The sequence below is a fragment of the Podarcis raffonei genome, chromosome 8, assembly GCF_027172205.1.
Source record: "Podarcis raffonei isolate rPodRaf1 chromosome 8, rPodRaf1.pri, whole genome shotgun sequence".
NCBI classification, from domain to species: Eukaryota; Metazoa; Chordata; class Lepidosauria; order Squamata; family Lacertidae; genus Podarcis; species Podarcis raffonei.
In genome coordinates this window covers 68,344,830-68,366,110 of record NC_070609.1, presented here as the reverse complement: position 1 = coordinate 68,366,110, position 21,281 = coordinate 68,344,830, and the positions used below count along the sequence as shown (strand labels likewise).

The window sequence follows — 21,281 nt, the reverse complement described above, 5'->3', positions numbered from 1 at the left end:
AATACCTTAAATAAAATATCTGTTTCCTCCCCCTAATAGAAGTCACAGGACTAGATCCTAGACTGAGGCATCACTTATGTTGGAGTAAACCCCATTGCATCCCAGTGGACTTTCTTCTGAGCATACATGCTTAGAATTGCATGGTGGTTTAGTTAACTGAAAGGTAAAGGGACCCCTGACCATTAGGTCCAGTTGTGGATGACTGGGGTTGCGGCGCTCATCTCGCTTTATTGGCTGAGGGAGCCGGCGTACAGCTTCCGGGTCATGTGGCCAGCATGACTAAGCCACTTCTGGTGAACCAGAGCAGCGCACAGAAATGCTGTTTATCTTCCCGCCGGAGCGGTACCTATTTATCTACTTGCACTTTGACATGCTTTTGAACTGCTAGGTTCACAGGAGCTGGGACAGAGCAACGGGAGCTCACCCGGTCGCAGGGATTCAAACTGGCAACCTTCTGATCAGCAAGCCCTAGGCTCTGTGGTTTAACCCACAGAGCCACCCACGTCCCTTGGTAAAGGGACCCCTGACCATTAGGTCCAGTCGTGGACAACTCCGGGGTTGTGGCTCCAATCAAATTAATTTCGATCCAATCAAAATCGGTGTGGTGAGAGTTAGGTGATGAGAAAGGATGAGGGATGAATTCACAGAACAACGTACATTATATTAGGATAAAAATGTCCTTACAGGGCAAAATCACATTAAAAAATGATTATGTTGGGAGAAATATGCTGTAGAATGCTGATGGGTTTTTGTATGTAATAGCAAGCTGATCTAGAAATGTGGCATACTTAAGACTTAAGACAAAATGAGAATCAGAGAGAATTTGAAAATGGCAGCATTGTCCATCCTTGGTCATTGATTTCAGTGGGGGTCTATGTTCAATTCACTTGTTCTGCATTTGACCCAGGCAAAGAGCCGTAACTAGGTGATCTTGCGCCCCTGGCAGAACCGTCCAGATTGCACCCCCTATTTAAAGAAAAATGAATAGGGAAAAACAGGGCCCCTGCATATCATATAAAGATCCTCTATTTTAAAGCTTTTCTTATGAGGCAATAGTCAATATTTTTATTTATAGACATATTTATGACTTATTTTAAAGCCTACACCTCTGGTGGGGACCTTCCTCACCACTCCCTAGCTATAGCCCTGCCAAGGCATTTCTTTAGGATTAAGATGGCCTCTTCCTGAGACAAATGGGAGAGAGAATTAATTTGCAGATGGAGTGATGGCGACTGGCGACCCAATCTGGCTCCAGCATAGTTCCTGATTCTGAAGATATCTCTCCCAGTTAATAAAGCCTTGCATTTGTTTATCGGGTTGGGAGAAAACAGCAAAACGCTTTAGCACCCCTCTTTTCCAGAACAGCCACAAAATGATCAAGGGACTGGCTGTGAAATGACCTATCTGAACCAGAGAGCCACACCCACACACCCACCCCTTGGTGCCTTTTGAAGAACAGGCACATTTTTTGCCTTGAATAGCTGCATGACACAGGCAGAAACCCAACAGGTATGTCATTGCTCATTATTGCATTACCTTACTGGTGATGGAGAAGCTTTACCAGCTAAGTTCCACCTGTTATGTAGCTGCCACAGTCTTAGATGGCAATGTGTATCATATTGCTTATCCAGTTCCCCATCTTTTGCAGACTGTTTAAGTGTGTGTGCTTAAAACTCCCCTGTAAAAAATGGGATGGAATAAATTTATGGCTCAGCACATTTGACACCGACACAGACCAGAAGCAGAGGGTTGCTTCCAGCTTTATTTTACTCACCCTGAAATTAATGGACCCAAGTTAGCCATGACCATTAACTTCAGTGGGTCTGCTGTGAGTAGGACTAGCATTGGACACGAGTAGGAGAAATAAAACTGGCTAAGCATCAGTGCACGGATACCTTTGATCTGCATGCTGGTTCATGGATCTAGTGCCAATATAAGGAGAATGTTGCAGGATTAAGGAAAGCAGTCTGGAAAAAGAAGCACGATGCATGTCTGTGCATTTCAAGACCATGTGTGCAGCTTCCAAACAGTTTACTTTATGCGGAAGTTTTAACAGGCCTTAGCCTCAGCTTGACCCAAAGCTTCATGTTTGTCAGATTGGTATGCCTGATGATAAGGAAGCAAAGTTGTTTGCTGCGGCTGCACAGGTCACTCTTATCCAAATAATCAGATCAGGTGTGCTTCAATAAAACAATACAGGGCTGTTGGCATGAAATGGAAGGTCCAATGTCAGGTGATCAATTAGCGCAAACTTTGCCAACCTGGTGCCTTCCAATTAGAAAGATAGAATTGTAGAGTTGGAAGGGACCCTGAGATTCATCTAGAGAGCCAGTGTCGTGTAGTGGTTGAGAGAGGTAGTCTTGTAATCTGGTGAACCAGGTTTGCTTCTCTGCTCCTCCACATGCAGCTGCTGGGTGACCTTGGGCTAGTCACACTTCTCTGAAGTCTCTCAGCCCCACTCACCTCACAGAGTGTTTGTTGTGGGGGAGGAAGGGAAAGGAGATTGTTAGCCACTTTGAGACTCCTTCGGGTAGTGATAAAGCAGGATATCAAATCCAAACTCTTCTTCTTCTTCTTCTTCTTCTTCTTCTTCTTCTTCTTCTTCTTCTTCTTCTTCTTCTTCTTCTTCTAGTCCACTTAAAAATCTCCAATGAAGACCACCATCCTCCAAAGCAGTCTGTTCCACCATCAAACAGCTCTTCCCACCAGAAAGTTCTTCCCATAGTCCTCCAGGTGCTTTTGGGCACCAGTTCCTGGTAGCCCCAGACAGGGAACTGGAGTGCTGTGATTCCCGCATTTCAGGGGGCAGGACTAGGTTCCTCCTTCCTGACTAAGATGGTGCCTGCTGTGAGAATTTTGCCTACACTATTTAACCAACAAAGGCAACCACTTACGGTAATCGGATAACAATGTGATTTGAAGCACCTTTACTCAGAAGTAAATTGGGCTGTGTTTGAGCGGGCTGACTCCTAAGTATGTACATACAGGATGTCAGCTGAAACGTAACAGTCAGTGGCCTCTTCCAGAACAACTATATATTGAGCATTCATTCATCCCACATTGCTTCTACAAAGCTTATGCAGAAGTTAGATGGCATTCAGGTCTGCTCATTCAGATGTTATCCGACAATAAGCATTCATCACAATTTGCTTGCACAATCTGTCATTCCATTAATCATTTGCTCATCTCGAGCTTGTCGGTGCACTTTCTCCTAACAGTTTCCTAACTGCAAAACAAGGAGGTCTGTTTCTTTTCCAAAGAGGCTTTGGCGACAGAGTGCTTTAATCCACTTTGATTGCTGCGTAAACCTGAATTTCCCCGGTATGCCTTTTTAAATCCCTTCTGCAAAAATACGGATAGCCTGGGAGAGGCACCCCGAGTTACAACGCCAGATGTAAGCAGGGTCATATATACCTATGCAGAATCTGCAAAAGGTTTTGGATGCTTTCAGGAGAGTTTGCAGGAAAAGGGAAAAAACAGAATCGGATGACCAGGTGAGGCAAGTTGTCTAGGGTTTCTGCTTCAGGGCCTGCTCTCTAATTCCTCAAGGCAGGGACACAGTTGGGGGAGTGAACAGCCCCTCCCCGCCACACTTGGCGTTCCAGGAAGGAGTGCGCGGGCCTTTGCCACACATTTCACATAGCTTTCGACAGCTCCAATGTCATCACCTAGGCGACCGGGACGCTACTTTGTCAGCGGGTGCAGTTAAATAACTCAGAATCTCAACCCTTTAGGCCTCTCTCTTTCTCTGTCTCTTTGAGGGAAACCCAAACTTACTGGGGGCTGCGAACAGGTAAGAGGACACATTCCCCTTCCCCTCCTTCGCTCTGCTCTAGAAGCATTTTTTTTCTTTTAAAAGAAGGTGTGATTTGCACACATTTGATGGTCACAATCAGATCCTGGTGTTGCAGGCTGCGATGTAAGGGAGAGGGGGTAGGATTTGCTTCCCTGGCTAATCCCCCTCTGGCAGGAAAGATAGGTCTGCTACAGCAGACACATGACCGGTTGGCAAAAGTTGTGTGTGGATGACTTGGCTCTAGAGAGTGATGCTCGCAGGCGTTTGCGTTCAACTGTTTCTATAATTTCAACAGGACTGCTCAGTTTTGGTTCTCTTGGGTTCTCATTTCCCCCAGTCTTGAATTCCGTTATCTACATTTTTGCAGCAATTTGCAGTTAAAAACAACAACTCCTCGTCAGCATTTTAGCGCAAATTTCTTCTAATAAGCATATTTCAGCAAAGCAATTTCCACTAATACATGCATTTGCATGCACGCTTTACCCCAGTATGTGCCCGGTTTTTGTACACATTACCTGGATGGAAACCTGCATTGCAAAATCCGGACACATGTGAATTTTGGATGATGGTTGCGTATTGGTTCGCATATTGTTTCAGAAAGTACAGGTTGCACAGGCTCACCTTTAAATGTGAACTGAATCGCCCCCAAACATAGATGTGTTCTGAATCACAGCCTCAGTCTCCCACTGAAACCATCAACAATTTCCAATACTGAAGTTTGACCAGACTGAGCCAATGCTCTCACAAAGTTTTTGTTTATGTGGCAAATGGTTATTGTTGAGGCACCACCTATGAAAATGCATTACAAAGTTACATAAGTAGAGAAGTATTGCTTCAATCTAAAATAGACAATGCAAGTGAGAAACAGTCACAGAAGGGAGGGGTCAACTCACCTACAACCCCTCCCCCCGGTTCTACAAATATTATTGAAAAGCATTGAAAATTTTCTGAGGTTTTGCCCCCTTGCATGCAGAAGCTTGCCCCCCGCAATGTCCTACTGATACGGTATTTTTATTTTTACCTGTGATTTCCCAAGAAAGGCTCAACAACTTTGAGTCCCTAAAAAAAGCTCAACAATGGGGGCTGCCCAAAAAGTTTTAACTGTAAAAATAGAAATACAGTCATACCTTGGGTTACAGATGCTTCAGGTTGCGCGTTTTCGGGTTACGCACCGTGCCGAACCCAGAAGTACCGGAACGAGTTACTTCAGGGTTTTGGTGCTCACGCATGCAGAGAAGTGCTAAATCGCACTTTGCACATGCACAGAAGTGCCGAATCGTGACCCGTGCGTGCGCAGACACGGCGCTGCGGGTTGCAAATGCTGAGGGTTGCGAACGTGCCTCCCGCACGGCTCATGTTCACAACCTTAGCGTTCTCTGTCCCATAAATGTGTCTTCAGCAGCTGGTTGTGGAGAAAGGCAGACTGCAGCCTTTCCTTTGGGCTGATGTGAACAAAATGGAAGTAGGGGGCACAGAGGGTGATAGCACCCAGCAAAACATCACCACAGGGAATGTTTTTCCCCCCAATCAAAACTCGCAGAAATTCAGTTCTGGCACTTCTCAGGTGGGCACCATTGCCATTGTAAGAGAACAAGAGGAGGTGTTTGTGGTGATTTCTGAGTATCTTTTTCTAAAGAAATAGCACGGATCACAGGTACACACCCCACCCACAAGCAGGCAATATCCCAATCAAACAGGTCTTCCTCCCCAAAAAACCCCACATTTCACAACATAGGAGTACTGTGAGTGGGGGTTGGGTGAACCACATTGGAGACCCCAGGCCTAGTAGTAGGGGCAATCTCATCCTTTATTTGCACACTGTGGCTCCACTCCAAATCATCTGTCAGGAGAGCTATTCCCGGGATGCAGGCAGGAGGCACCCATGAGGGTGCTGCCTGGAGGCGGGGAGGGGTTTCTGTTGCCTCAGGCAGCTACTTCATGCCACTTCATGGGTGGGCTGGCCTTGCCTGAGGTCATTATTGGCATGCACACTGGTATCTGTTTATCTGTAAGCACAAACCATTGTTTGTTTGTTTTTTAAATACAAATTTCTCAATCTACCAGATTTGCACAAAACAGCAGCCATCTCTCTCTCTCTCTCTCTCTCTCTCTCTCTCTCTCTCTCTCTCTCTCTCTCTCTGTGTGTGTGTGTGTGTCTGCGCGTGTGTTCCTCCAAGCCAAGATACCTGAGATCCATGGGTCTCTACATGTGCACATACACCTTTTGCGATTTACCATGCTTGCACAAAATAGCAATCCAAAACTAAAAATAAGTTTTGGAGCCTTGCTCCAAATTAGTTAAGGTTTGGAATGAGGCATATTGAAAAGCATGTACTCGATTATCTGAGGTTCTGCCCCCCACTCCCACATAGAAGCCTGTCCCCCGCAATGTCCTATTTACAGGGTATATTTATCTGTGATTTTGACTTGGCCCATGGGTCAAATCAATGATATGTTCTTAGAATTTGGAAGGAGTACTGAATGGATGAGCCAAAGACCATATTTAAAAGCAGGGGGTTTGTGGGAAAGAAAGAGTGATGGAAGGGCTGTAGCTCAGTGGCAGAGTCTCTGCTTTGCATACCAGCATTTTCAGATAGGATTGGGATCGACCCCTGTCTGCATCTCCAGATAGGACTGCCTGCATTTTTGGAGAGCCACTGCCTGTCAACACAGAAAATACTACTTGGTATGGGGGGTAAGGTAAAGGGACCCCTGACAATTAGGTCCAGTCGTGGCCGACTCTGGGGTTGCAGCACTCATCTCACTTTATTGGCCGAGGGAGATGGTGTACAGCTTCCGGGTCATGTGGCCAGCATGACTAAGCCGCTTCTGGCGAACCAGAGCAGCGCACGTAAACGCTGTTTACCTTCCTGCTGGAGCGGTACCTATTTATCTACTTGCACTTTGACGTGCTTTCGAACTGCTAGGTTGGCAGGAACAGGGACCGCACAATGGGAGTTCACCCCATCGCGGGGATTTGAACCGCCGACCTTCTGATCGGCAAGTCCTAGGCTCTGCGGTTTAACCCACAGCGCCACCTGCGTCCCTGGTGGGGGTGTGTGTGTACCTTTCTATTTAAACAACTATTCATTTAGAACTATTCATGATAACTGGAATCTTATTATCGTTGAGAAAGGGGTTGCGGCACAGAGAGAGAGCAGCTTCCTGTGTTCCTGTGTGGCAGCAAGAGTTTCTCTAGAAAGAGCAGGGCTGGTGTCTGGTTTGAAGGGACCCTGACTAGATCTTAGCAGAGGGCAGCAGCACTGGGACAACTGAGCAGGCAGTGGAGCACAACAGCAGCAAACAGCCCAGAACTCTGAAAGTGCTGGGCAAGGTGGCTGTGACTCTGCCACCTTAATTTCTCGAGAATGCCTCTGAACATGAGAAAAGCCTTGCTAGAGCAAGCCAGTTGCTGGGGAATTGCAAAAGGGGAAAGCATGGCTGCTCTCTGGTCCTGTGATTGGATTTCCCAGAGGTTGCTGGTTGGCTGTGGTTGAGAACAGATTCTTATGATAAACTCAGGAGAAAAACCCTACCCAGTTTCCCTACAAGTCACCAAAGTTTCATATATGCAGGTCCACTGTTACTAATCCACTGTGACACCTCTATGAGGAAAGGTTGCAGCCTTTGGGACTTTTTAGTTTGGAGAATGGAGAAAACTGGTCCTCTCTCTCTCTTGTAATGTTAGAACTCATGGACATCCCATGAAGCTGCAAGGCTCAGCACAGATAAAAGGAAGTCCTTTTTTATGCAACACACTTTTCAACTTTGGAACTCCCTCCCACAGGAGACAGTAATGGCCACCAGTTAGGATGGCTTTAAAAGAGCACTGGACAAAATCAAGGAAGAGAAGACTGGTGACTGGGAGCAGACACCAGGACCATATAACACCATATAAAGGATCTTTATTGGCTCCCAGTGCATTTCCGAGCACAATTCAAAGTGTTGGTGCTGACCTTTAAAGCCCTAAATGACCTCAGCCCTGTATACCTGAAGGAGCATCTCTTCCCCCATTGTTCAACCAGACACTGAGGTCCTCCTCTGAGGGTCTCCTGCTGATTCCCTCCCTGAGAGAAGTGAGATTACAGGGAACCAGGCAGAGGGCCTTCTCAGTGGTGGCACCCTCCCTGTGGAACACCCTCCCATCAGATGTCAAGACCACCACCCACCTGACTTTTAGAAGACATCTGAAGGCTGAAGGCAGCCCTGTATTAGGAAGTTCTTAATGTTTGATGTTTTAGTATGTTCTGAAATATGCTGTGAGCTGCCCAGAGTGGCTGGGGAAACCCAGCCAGATGGGCAGGGTATAAATAAAATCATCATCATCAATAACCATGACAGTTATGCTCTGCCTCCATGTTCAGAGCCAGTAATGCTTCTGAATACCAGTAGCTGGAAACCAAAGGAGGGGAGAGCGCTCTTGCACTCGTATCCTGCTTGCAAGTTTCCCACAGGCATCTGTGTGGCCACTGTGGGAACAGGATGATGGAGTAGGCAGGCCATGGGCCTAATCCAGCAGGCTCTTCTTATGTTTGTTTCCTAAACTAAAAATCCCCGTACATCACAACCTTTTCTTCCAGGTGTGTTGCTCCAGCCCTTTGGTCATTTTCAGGGTCCAGAAGCATTCTGGAAACTTCAGGTGGTGGCTGTAGCTGCCTCACCAAATGCTTATTTATAGAGGGTCCCAAGGAGGCTGATGTCACCAGCATGGCTGTCCATGTCAAGGCTAGCACCAGCAGTCAGCCGGGCTCATCCCTTGCCAAGGGCCCCGGGACTTGGCCCAACTCCTGGCCTGTTACTGGCTTTCCCCCCTTGACCTCCTTGCCACGTCTGGGCTCAGAGAAATTGCTAAGTGGGACCTTCACAGAGCCTGGCTTACTGGGAGAGGTGGCCAGTCACTGCCTGCCCTTCCCCATGGGATTCAGAATCCACCTGAAGAAGGGGAACATCATCCAGGCACATGGCAATTAGGAACAAAAAGCAAGGGGACAAAAGAGATATTTATTAATTCAAAGCAGCAGCAGCAGCTCTAAATAATGTATCTTTCCCCAAATTTCAACAAAGAACCACTAGAACTTGAAATGTGGTGGATTAATACCTTCCTGGCTCCCCCCCCCTTTTTGCTCCTACTTCCATTTCATTTGGGGTTTTCAATTTTTGTTGCATCATGGCAATTATGGCTTCTCTTAACTGTTTTGCCCCATAAGTTGTTCAGTAGATGTAAGAGTCCTCAGAAATGGATAACAGGGAAGGGGCACAGATTAGGAGTAAAGCATCTATTTTGCATGTAGAACCTGCTTTCCCAGGAATCTGTTTCCCCAGGTTTGAATGCCTGACATCTCCAGGTAGGGCTGGGAACATTCACTGTCTGAAACCCAGAAGAGCTGCTGTCTGTTAGTGTAGGAGGTGATACTGAGCTAGACAGACCAATAGGACCATAGCAGCACAAGGCAGCTTCTTGCTTCTTGAGGAAGGGCCACATAGCACCTGCTTTGCATGCATTAAGGTCCCAGGTTCAATCTCCAGCACCCCCAGGTAGGACTGGGAGAGACTCCCTGCTGCTGCCAGTCAGTGTAGACAGTACAGAGCTAGACGGACCAATGGTTCTGACTCGCTTTAAGGCAGCTTGCTATGTTCCTAACAAGGTTTAGAAAACACAATTGATAGGTCAACAGCCACAAGCTTAAGAAACCCAGAAAACAACCAGCAGCCCCTCTGGGGTAGGAGCCAGAGTGAACTAGCTGCCTACCAAAATCCAATGAGATGAGATTAGGACATCTGCATATTCTGCATTGCAGGATGTTGGACTAGAAGACCCTTGGGGTCCCTCCAATTCTGCAATTCTATGACTCCAAGTAAATAGGCAATTAATTATAGGCCTGATGCCTTTTTTTTTTTTAAAAAAAAGAATGCCAGAAGCTGTTTACCTTTGACAGCCAAATAACAGGCTGAAATGGGGAGGACATGATGGTGTGAGGGGGAGACTCTATACCTGCTGAACTTCTACCTGTGACCCTAATGTGGAAAGCGAAAAGAGCATCTGTCCATAAAGCTGGTGGCAGGGCTAATTAATAATGTTTTATTTTTATATAGAGGAACACCAGGGCCTCCAACCTCACTGGTGTGCAGGTTGCTTCCTTCCTTAATCCCTTGGCTAGTCCCCTGGTTCCAAGAGCTTGGGGATCTAGCACTCATCTCCTCTGCGGCCTTGTGCTTGGAAACAAAAGCCCTGTAGAACTCATTACATTGAATTGTTGCCATTTCAGCTCTAGGCAGAACTGGAACCTGGCCTCAGATGTAGTAGCAAAGCATTGTAGCACAGTCTGGGGTAGAGGGAGGCGGTAAGCCAGATTGTTATCCTCCCCACCCCCGCATGCAAACCAAATTTGACAGCTGAGTGGTGCATCACAGTGACACCTGGTTGACCCTTTTTGCCTACATGATTCGACACCAAACTATGCAGGCAATGCACTCCACAGGATTCAGCAATCAGCTTATTGGGGGGGTCTTGCAAAGGGCTTTTCAGGTGACGGTCAGCTGATTGGTGGTGCTTGTCCTACCAGTTTTGGCTAAACCAGGACTTTTACCTGTACATAGGAAGAGAGAAAACTACAGAGCCAGTCCATCTAGTTCAGCATTGTCTACACGGTCTGGCAGTGGGACATTCCTAGCCCTGAGATGCTCTGCCACTGAACTATGGCTCCTCCCCTGCATGATACCTAACTTCTTCTATGACATATCAGGTGTTGGGCAGATGGCTGTGGCTTGGCTGAAATGGCCTTGAGGGCCAAATGCCAAGGCTTGGTAGACCTAATCTGGTTTGAAGGCTGGAAATTTCCCAACCTCGATCTAGCTTCACAGTCAAATATCTACGGCTGTTCAAAATCACCTTATAATTATCTGCACTTCTATTTTATTTTATTTTTAAGGCACTTTGTGTTTTAACATGGTACGCCACCTTATTTTATGATGCAACAGTATATGAACACTTCTATAAATAAAATACCTCAGAGCTTGCTAAGCTGATTTCCTCCTCTCCTTCTCCCCTTTAGGGCCATCTATCCTTCATCAGAGACCCCTGCTGTGAAGATGTCGGAGTCTTCCCCAGCAGATGAAGGCACCACATTCGAGCACCTTTGGAGCACCCTGTAAGTATCACCTGTATGCCACCGTCTAGGTGAACGGAGCTTTGCAGTGGTGAGCCCCTGCCCCAAAGAGCTTACAGTAATGTCCTTGTTGCCCTGAGTGACTTTCCATGCACAGTTTTGGCTAACTTTCTCTCCCACTGCAGGCAAACAGGAGATCCCACATGTATTGTTTGTTGATGCCATAGCTGGATTTAGGAGCTTCACCTAGCTGATGCAGATAGCAGAAAGGGCTTATCCCCCCCCCCCATTGTCAAGCAGGTAACATCAACCTGCACAGACATCAGCATTACAGTAACCTGTGCCTTTGGCCAGGACCCCACAGAGGAGCTGGCATGACTCAGTAACAGGACAGGCGTTCAGGACCCTGGCCAGCTCCTTGAAGCACAGATACCACCAGCTAAGGATGCAGCTGCAGCAAAGGTGCAGAGCCACCTGGGGGGTTTAAATAATATAGCAGCCATCTAGCTCCACCCCCTCTGCGGGGAACTGCTGCACTTAAAGAGGTCATGCCCTATTTAGGCCAGAGGTTGCCAACCTTTCTGAGGGCCATGGGCCCATCTGCGAATAGTAGAAACTGTTGAGGGCAACAGGTGCTCAGACTCTGTTCAACTGGCTGCAGCAAAGTGCTGCCTTCAAGTCTAATTTTAGCAGAAGGAAAGGAACTGTGGGCTCTTACGGAGACAACTCCTATCTGAAGCATTGCACCAGCAGGGCTGGGGAACCACCATTGCTGCTCCAGGCTGCAGAGTGGTAATAGCAAAGTGCCCTCCCTCCACTGTGGACAGTTCCAAAGGGGACTTGTCCTCAGAGTCAGAGCCATGTCCAGTGGGAGTTGACAGTGCAGGGTTTGTGTTTTCAGGGCTCTTACGCAGCCTGGCTCTGTCTGAACCGTTTCCCCCCATCATCTCTATCATCTCTTCACCAATATTTCAGCCTTCACCAATCTGGAGTGCTCTAGACTGGTGGAGGTTGATCTATGCCATCAGGATTCTGGGACCATAATGAATGGCTTTCTTAAAATAATCAATCAATCAATCAATCAATCAATAGAATAAGAATCCACAGGGTAATTTACAACTTCAATAACAGCCATGCAACAACCAACATGCATGCATTTGTATTCCAGATGAAATTAGTTTGCAGAGATGCACAGTTTCGAAAGGCAATTTTAAAATGCATGCATTCAAAATGATGTATATCACAGGGACATAGGAGTCAGGCTATTGTTCTTACAAGCTTAATATTGTCTGAACTGCCTATATGGACTCGCATCAGCTCTCCAGAGTTACAGGCAGGGATCTATCTCCCAGCCCTACCTAGAGATTCCAGGGATTGGATCTTCTGCAGGCAAAGAGCACCACATAATGCCTGCTCTATGCTTGCAAGGAATCAGTCCTTCAGTGTGGCAGCACTTCTTATTTGGAACACACTGCCCGTTGATATTAAGTAAGTGCCTTCACTGTACTGTATTCTGTACCCCAGACAGGTAAATTTGACATGCTATTAAATTTGCAAATTTATTTCATTATGTATACAGTAGTACCTCGGGTTACAGACACTTCAGGTTACAGACGCTTCAGGTTACAGACTCCGCTAACCCAGAAATAATACCTCGGGTTACGAACTTTGCTTCAGGATGAGAACAGAAATCACGCAGCAGCAGTGCGGCGGCAGCGGGAGGCCCCATTAGCTAAAGTGGTGCTTCAGGTTAAGAACAGCTTCAGGTTAAGAACAGACCTCCAGAACGAATTAAGTTCTTTACCCGAGGTACCACTGTATATTTAAACTGCTGGCTGTATTTTGCAAAAAGCAGCCCAGCTAACACCTGATTTTATTGGTAATTTTAATGAGCACCTTATATTGCACGCCTGCCATGTACCAAGCAATCCTAACTTTTGCCAGATGACCCGAACCCCTCAGCTGGAAGAGCCCTGCTTAAGCTAGGATGTGGGACTTACTGACTGAGCTGAGGGTGGGGAACTTACTCTAGTGTAGCTCCAAATCAGTTGTGAAAACACAAGATCCTTTAAACCCATACTCTCTCATCCCAGGGAATCTTGAATTTTGATTGCACCATTGAAGATTTTGGGGATTAAGCTGGTATATATACCTTGCTAAATATGAATGAATGAATGAGTAGAAGTGCAAGGTGAGGCTGCATTTATTGGAGACCAGACCAGATGCACTGAAGCCTTCTTGTTTCCTTTCCACCAGGGAACCTGACAGCACTTATTTTGACCTTCCCCAGTCGGGGCATGCAGGGAGCAGTGAAGCTTCTAACCGCACAGAGGTCACCATGGATGTCTTCCAGATGAGAAGCATGAATGACTCCGTAATGGTAAGAGAAGGAAGAAAGTGGAAGGCTTTGTTGACTCAGTTGAGGCTGCAGAGAAATGACATGGTGACGGGTTGGTTCAAGGGACACTTCAGACTTCAAGCACTGGTGTCTGGACTGATAGGGCAGAAGGTAGGGAGATGAACAGTAGGTGGCGCCAGAGCCAAGGATAGCCAGAGCCAACTGATTCCAGTTTTGTCTCCATCATCTTCTCTACTGAGTTCTGCAAGAGGCAACACTGAGACTAAGGAAGTGGAAGCTGATAGGCAGTGCCACCTCCTGGGCTGTAAGTAAGAAGGCAATACAGCTGGAAACTAGCGGAGATCATAGGGCCCCTTTGGCCCTAATGGAACAGCCTCCTCCTCCTCCTCCTCCTCCTCCTCCTCCTCCTCCTCCTCCTCCTTCTTCTTCTTCTTCTTCTTCTTCTACTACTACTACACACACACGGGGGGGGGGGGGAGATTTCCCACTCCTAGTCTGAAATGGTACTGTCTGTTCTATCATTTCAAAACTCTACCAACATGTCCTGCAGAGGTTTGGCCTCAGGAAGCATTTGCACCAGCTAAATTATCAAGGGAAGGAGGAGGTGAGCTCTTTCAAGGTTGCCCCAATCCAGTAGATTGCTGCTTTAACACTACATCCTTTTCTTTTACATTTTGAATTTTGCGTGATGTGATTTCCTCACAATAAACCTCATTTTTGTTAATCGTACTACCTATGGATATATAAAGGAAACAATTTGGGGGACCACTTTTGTCATCATGGCATCACAGCAGGGGAGCAAAAGAGCAGCCAGTTCTTCTTCTTCTTCTTCTTCTTCTTCTTCTTCTTCTTCTTCTTCTTCTTCTTCTTCTTCTTCTTCACCCTTTGTTGGTCCACATCCATCCTATGACCCCCTCCAGACACTGGTTCACTGTCTGCACTCTCTCTCCTGATCCAGATAACACAGAGAGAGAGAGATATTGATGATGCTTTCAGATCTCTTGAGGACTGGTCCCAATGGATCTATGAGGTTGTTAAATAGATGGGAGAGAAGGTTCAACTTTATGGGGTGGTGGTGCTCACAGATCAGTTCCCATGAGGCTGAGCAAAGGTTTCCCAATGCTATTCTCTGAAACCTCCTTGGAGGTCTTATCTACTCTAACTGACCCTTTTACTGGAGATTCTAGGGCTTGACCTAAGACCTTCTGTATGCAAAGCAGATGCTCTACCATTGAGCTATGCTCCATCTTCCAGAGTTGCTTTTGGCTAAATCAGACCATTGGGCCACTTTTGTCTCGTCTAATTGGCAGCAGCTCTCCAGAATCTCAGGCAGATATCTTTTCCATCAGATAGTGAACTCAAGCCCCTTGACTTTACCCACACAACAGCCTTGTGAAGTAAGTCAGGCTGGGAGACTGATCCAAGGTCCTCCAGTAAACTTCACAAGTGAGTAGAGATTTGAACCTGGGTCCCCCCCCGACACTCTCAGTACACTAACAGTGTGATGAAATGTGTCCTCCGATTTCTCAAAAGCTTGCTTTCCTCGCAAATGAAGCTTCAGATTTTCTGCCTCATTCTCAAGGCATTTTAGAATTTCTGCAGGATTTCTCTCAATGCAAGGGTTGGAGCTCACTTTATTGCTGCAAGGAGGTCAAAGGTGGTTGGTGTTACTTTCTTCCCCAGTAAACATTTCTCCGGGGCTCTGCAGCCTCCTGCCCAGTTCCCCCCTCTGCCCCGATTTGAGAAAGAGCTATGGGATGAGTCACTCACAATGGCTTTCCCTGGGCTTTGATTGGAACGTGGTCACCCAGGAAGGCTGCAGACCACTGATGAGATGATGTGTAGAATAAAAGCAAGGACGTTCAGAGACCACTCCCTTGGCCCTCTCAAAAGGTATGCACGACAAACAAACAACCCAAGAATTTCTCTGAAATTTTCATCTCCCCTTTCAATATTTTGCAAATGCAATTTCCTTTCATGTTATTGGATGGGAAAATTGGGGGCGGGATGCAGGAGAAGATTTTGGCACAGCACTCCTTTACATGCTGGATAAAATCAGGTACCCTCTGCATTCAAAAAGGAGTAATTTACCATGGAGTTGTGTGCCATCCTCTTCACACAGAGGTACCTCTGATAACTTTCCATGGATCCCTCAAGCCTTCTCTCTGGGAGACAGTGGTGGAGGCTACTCCATTAGGGCCAATGTGGCACACTGCTGCACCAATATCAGTGCGCCCTTTGCCTGCCACGTTGCTTACACCCAGTCAAGGGAGTAGCACTGCCCACCGCTTCCTCTTCCTTCGTCTCTGTGTTGCCCATGTAGAACTTCAGCAAGGAGGAGTGGCGGGGACCAACCCAGAATCTGCTGGCTCTGCCTGTCATTGGTTCTGGTGCCACCTACTGCTGGGCCCCTGCCTCCTGCCCCACTAGCCCCAGGGGGCGCCAGTTGCCAGAGTTTCAAAACGAAAGCTGAAGCCACTGCCTATAGTTTCTCTTGGTTGCTTCCCTCTCCTTCCCCTCCCCATTCTCTTATCATGGTTGGGCCCATGGTTGCTGGGGTGGGGGAGGATATGAAGCAAGAGTCCCAAGAGGGAAGACCAGCTTGCTTGCTTCCTTCCTTCCTCCTCCTTTTTTTTTTAAGTTCATAGACCTCAGCTGAACAGCCAAACATCTCTCAGGTGTAGAAATGTGAATCATAGAATTGTAAACTTGGAAGGGACCCTGAGGATCATCTGCTTCAACCCCCTGCAAAGCAGGAATATGCAGCTAGGGATTGAACCCGCAACCTTGGTGTTCATCAGCACCACACTCTAACCAACTATACTATCCAGGTTTAAAGCTTCTGTTGCTTGACTGGACAAGTGGAAGGCAAACATTCTTGCAGTAGGTGGAGCACGTCAACAGCACAAAAGCAGAGGCTCTAATTCATGCTGGTATAGAGTTATGCCGCAAGGAACTGTGAAAAAGTTTTCCTGCGGTGATACTGATGCTGCAGTTCTAGGAATACAGGAAGGAGCCTTATACTGACTCAGACCATTGGTCCACCTGGCTCAGTACTGTCTGCACAGAGGGATCATCCACACTTGTTCCATGCCTAGAAAGCAGGGTCTGACCAGATTCCTGCTTGCCTCATGCTTTTTAGGCATGAGTCCGAGTGGTTTTGCCTTTGCCCCAGAAAACCTACTCTTTAGCCCTAAATTGGAGCAAAACTGCATTCTGCAGGGAACCCGGTTGCTGTTTGTTCCAATTTGGCACTAAACTGCAGGTTTTCCCTGGAGAAAGCAGGGGACAAACAGAGGAGATGATAAGCCCCGAGTCGCAGGTTTTCAGGCAGGGCTTTCTCACCAGCCCTACCTATAGATGCTGTGGACTGGACCTTCCACACAAAATGCAGGTGCTCTACTGCTGAGCTACAAACGTTCCCTGAAGATGCAGCAGCACAGGATGGTGAGTCAGACCATTAGTCCATTTCACTATTGCCTACACTGGCTGGCAACAACTCTTCAGGGTTTCATACAGGATCTCTCCCAGCTCTACCTGGAGGTGCCGGAGATTGGATCTGGAACCTTCTGCATGCAAAGCAGATGTTCTACCACTGAGTTATGGCCCTTCCCCCTATGCACACTTGCTTAGGGGGTCAACCCCTCTGAACTCATTGCTGAGTAGACATGCCTAGGTAGAGTAGCATTGTCTACAGAGACTGGCAGGCGTTCTCCAGGGATTCAGTTAGAGGTCTTTCTATTGGGGTCCTATTACCTACTGAAACCCTTTCATATGCATATTGAGCAGTGTTTGTCTACTGAAGCTTGGTTCAGAGAATAGACTTTGTCTGTTGAAATCACACATAGAGAGATGCAAGAGAATAATAAAGTTGTTTGTTGAAGGAAATACACCAAAAGGATTTTAGGAAATACATAGCAGCTAGAAAGGTTTCTAGTTCTAGTCTAACTAGCCCAGAGAAGAACAAGGCAGCCATGCTTGCTCCTTCGATCTCGCAGAGGCTAGTTCAAAGAAAACCTATCATCTTGAGGTCTAAGAAAGAAGTGTGAGGAGGAGGAGGAAGCTGTAAACACAGCACCTAAGATGTATCAGCCTAAACAGACAGCTATCCTGATAGGTTAAATGTGCAGGGATCATCTGGGGATATGGATGCCCTTCACTCTATCTGTCTTAACCCCAAGCAGAGCTGCACCCAAGCTTCCAACACTTTCATCACCTAGCTGAAGACCCTGGGAATTGAACCTGGGGCCAGCTGGTTGTGGGAAGAGGGGCAAGACACTCTGACCAGAGATCTGAACTGATAGTTTGCAGAGGGGTTTTGAAAGTTGGGTGCATGCAGCCCCAGAGGCAGTGGAGACTGGTCCATTAGAGCAAATGGGGTACTGCCCCACCAACCTTGATTCCTCTGGATGTGCTTGGATAGCTCAGTTGGCTAGAGCGTGGTGCTGATAATGCCAAGGTTGCAGGTTCGATCCCCGTATGGGACAACTGCATATTTCTGCATTGCAGGGGGTTGCACTAGATGATCTGCAGAGTCCCTTCCAACTCTACTATTCTATGTCCACCTGCCTTCTTACTTGCAACTTGCCTACAGGGTGGCCCTGGCTGTCTTTTTCATACTCCTTAGTCTCAGTCCTTGCCCTTATAGAATTTAGCAGGTATGAAGCGTAGGATGGGGAATTAAACTAGAATCAGTTGGCTCTGTTGTTGCTTCTGGTGCCACCTGCTGTTGACTTCCCGCTTTCTGCCCTATCATTCTCACTAGGCATCAGCTACCATTGCCTAGGGCAAGGATAGCCAATGCAGTGCTCTCTGTGTTGTTGGACTACAGTTCCCATCAGCCCCAATGACAAATGATGATGGGAGTTGGAAGCCAACATCTGGAGAGCACGACATGGCTAGGGCCACAGGTTTCCCAGCCCTCTTGGAAGCAAGGATCCTCTGTAACATTTTATTGCAGGTTCTGCTTGTGGAGTGCTAATATGCCAAGCCCTGTCAGTAATATCTGAGCTGAATCACTGTAACCCCACAATAACAGCCCTTTACGTGGGAGCCCAGAGGATGTGGTTGCATCCAGGTGAGTCCTGCTCAGAGAAGACCCACTGAAATCATTGGACTTAAGTTAGTCATGTTGAGGACCTTCAGTGGGTATACTCTGAGTAGGATCCAATCCGTGGTTTACAGAAGAACTGATCTTGCCCAGAGTTGTAAAGTTCTGCACCAGGGTCTATATTTGGGTTTCCCAAACTTCGGTCTTGATCCGTTTGATCCGTTTTTGGAATACAATTCCCATCATCCCTGACTAGCTTCCAATTTTGGGAAACCCTGGTCTCCAGCCTAAGATACTGTGGGCTACAGGGCAGTGTTGAGGTCACTTGACCCAACACAAACCATGTCATGTACCCTATTTTATAGAGGACAGCCTCTCTGTTGAGAGACCTGGGAGATGCCCAGCCACAGTTTCCACCTGGACAGTAGCTCAAGCTGACCAAGGATGGTCATCCTCACTATGCTGACAAGTTCCAATTAAATTGTTCCAAGTAAATTGCTGTCTTTACCTCTAAATCTGCCCCTGCACATATAAATTAGTCTTATGCGAATGTGACGTAGATCTCTGTCCTCTTTTGCCCTCTTTTCTGGAGAAGCGAGAGTGGTTGTTCTCGCTGCCCCTGACTCTTTCAAGTCTGCTGGGAAAATGGAGTTCCGTTGCTCATGGAAAGTATATGGATAAAGGGATGGGGGACGAATGCAAGAGGGATGGGCAGGAGGCAGCGAATGATAAAAGGAGGCTTCATTCCAATATCTCCAATGGTCCTGAGAGTGTGAATGTGGATCCAGATGAGCCTGCTGGTTGATATGCATGCACTTGTTAGTATAGTCATACCTCGGGTTAAATATGCTTCAGGTTGAGCGTTTTCAGGTTACGCTCCGTGGTGACCTGGAAGTAACGGAATGCATTACTTCCGAGTTTCGCCGCTTGCGCATGCGCAGACGCTCAAAATGATGTCACACGCATGTGCGGAAGCGGCGAATCACGACCTGTGCATGCACAGTCACACAGACGCGGGTTGCGTTCGCTTCAGGATGCAAATGGGACTCCAGAACGGATCCTGTTCACATCCAGAGGTACCACTGTATGTGCACTCTACATCCCGGACTGTTGAGAAGTTCTTTTCCTATGGTTGGTTAAGTTCAAAGTGCTGGTTTTGGTGTACAAAGCTCTCTATGCAGCATGGGACCAGGACACCTGGAAGATCATCTCACCCCTTATATACCCAATCGATCACTGAGCTCTGCAGGTGAGGGCCTCCTGCAAATGCCATCTTACCAGGAGGTCCTTTGCTCACAACATAGAAACCAGGCCTTCAGTGTGGTGGCTCCTGCCCTCTGGAATGCCCTCCAGAGACAGAGCTGCTGTCTCTGTCGTATTTTCGGTCCCTACCCTCCTCCTCTCCCAACAAGCCTTTTAAGTTGAGATCTCTCCCAGTCCACATCTGTATTGGAATTGTTTTCAAGGTGGTTGTCAGGGAACTGACATCAGAGCGAGAAGCGAAGGGGAGGCTCCCAGATTCTGCTGGCGAAGGACCCAGCACCAGGAGGAGAAGCAGCCCGGTAGAGGGGGAAGGAAATCAGCGCAACACTAGGGATAAAGGGGGGCAGATGGGGGAAGCGGAGAGAGAGCTCCGGGACTCTTCACTGGACATCAGTGAGGAGAGCACAGGTCCTCCACTACCCACGCCCTCCCTGCGCAGAAGACTCCCGCGCAGCGAGAGGAGGAGGAGACTGGGAGTCAAACAGATTCTATGCTGGAAGAGGTTTAAGAAACGCCCACAGACAGATTCTGCCAGCGACTGAGACAGCCACCCGGAGATGGGCTGTGCAGTCAGAACGGTTTACAAGGCAATTTAGCCTAGAGAGGCAGCAGTTTACGCACGAGTAACTCATACCCATTACAGTGGTCTTTATCGTTTTATCACTTGTTGCTTGCTTGCTTGCCCTGGGCTCCTTTGCGAAGGAAGCGCAGGACAGAAACGATTCCTTTGGAAGGAGAGGCGACTTGGAGTCCTGCTTTTGGCAGGCAAAAGCTCCTAGGTTTGGTTCTTGATAGAATTGGAAATGGGCCCTGTCAGAAAGGGTGGAGAGTCAATGTGGTTCAGCATAGGCCAGGGGTTAGGAACCTCAGGCCCGGAGCTGAATGTGGCTCTCCAATCCTCACTTTTGGGCCCTTGGAACTCTTCCCAAGCCACAACTCTCAACTATATCCAGAGGCCCTGGGGAACAAGGTGGACACTGAAGAATCACCACGGTGTCAGGGTTCGTTCTTGCTCATATCTGGAACCAGGGGTCTCATTGGAGGAAGAGCAGGGGGAGCACAGCCTCTCCTTGAGTGCTTCTGCCCAGCTGGACCATCCCTCTTGCTTGCCTGGTGAAGGATGGAGATGAGTGTCTGCAAGTGTGAGTAGAAACCAATCTACTGCACAAAGCTGAAGCTTACGTTCATTGCTCCACCTTCTCTTGCCTCTGGTACCACCCACCACTGGCATGTGGCCCTTGGAATATTGCCCAGAAGGCAATGTGGCCCTCAAGCTGGAAAAAAATTCTGCATCTTTGATGTTGATGATTCTGAGATGGATGGACCAGTGGTCTGATGCAGTAAATAAGGCAGCTGCCCATCACCCTCCATGCTTCCTGATCCTCTCTTTGCCAGTCCTTGAGACACTCTCTCTCACACACAAAAAATCAAAAGACAAACTATCCAGATCCACACCATACATTCAAAGCACGTTCAGCACTCTTGACTTCCCCCAGAGAATCCTGGGAACTGTAGTATGTTAAAGGAATGGGGGATTGTTCTCCATGAGGGGTAAACTACATTTCCCAGGGTACTTTGGGTGAAAGCCAGGTACTTTAAATATGCGATGGAGATGCTTTAAATGTATAATGTGCAAGGTTGCCGTATTTCAGAAAGTGGAAATCCGGATACAAAAGTTGTTGAGCTTCTTTTGCAAAATCTCTTGCA

The 21,281-nt window shown here is 47.5% G+C and overlaps 1 protein-coding gene across 2 annotated transcripts in view; it reads left to right on the top strand.

Annotated features, from left to right (window-relative positions):
• Positions 1-3,684: 3,684 nt before the first annotated feature.
• The window catches only part of TP73 (tumor protein p73), a 79,158-nt gene continuing 61,561 nt past the window's right edge, over positions 3,685-21,281 (top strand). For both annotated transcript variants that reach the window (XM_053400626.1, XM_053400628.1), the window contains exons 1-3: positions 3,685-3,793; positions 10,849-10,944; positions 13,159-13,282. In XM_053400626.1, coding sequence (XP_053256601.1) covers positions 10,886-10,944; positions 13,159-13,282 — 183 coding nt within the window. In that variant the 5' untranslated portion in view covers positions 3,685-3,793; positions 10,849-10,885. The remainder of the gene's footprint in view (positions 3,794-10,848; positions 10,945-13,158; positions 13,283-21,281) is intronic.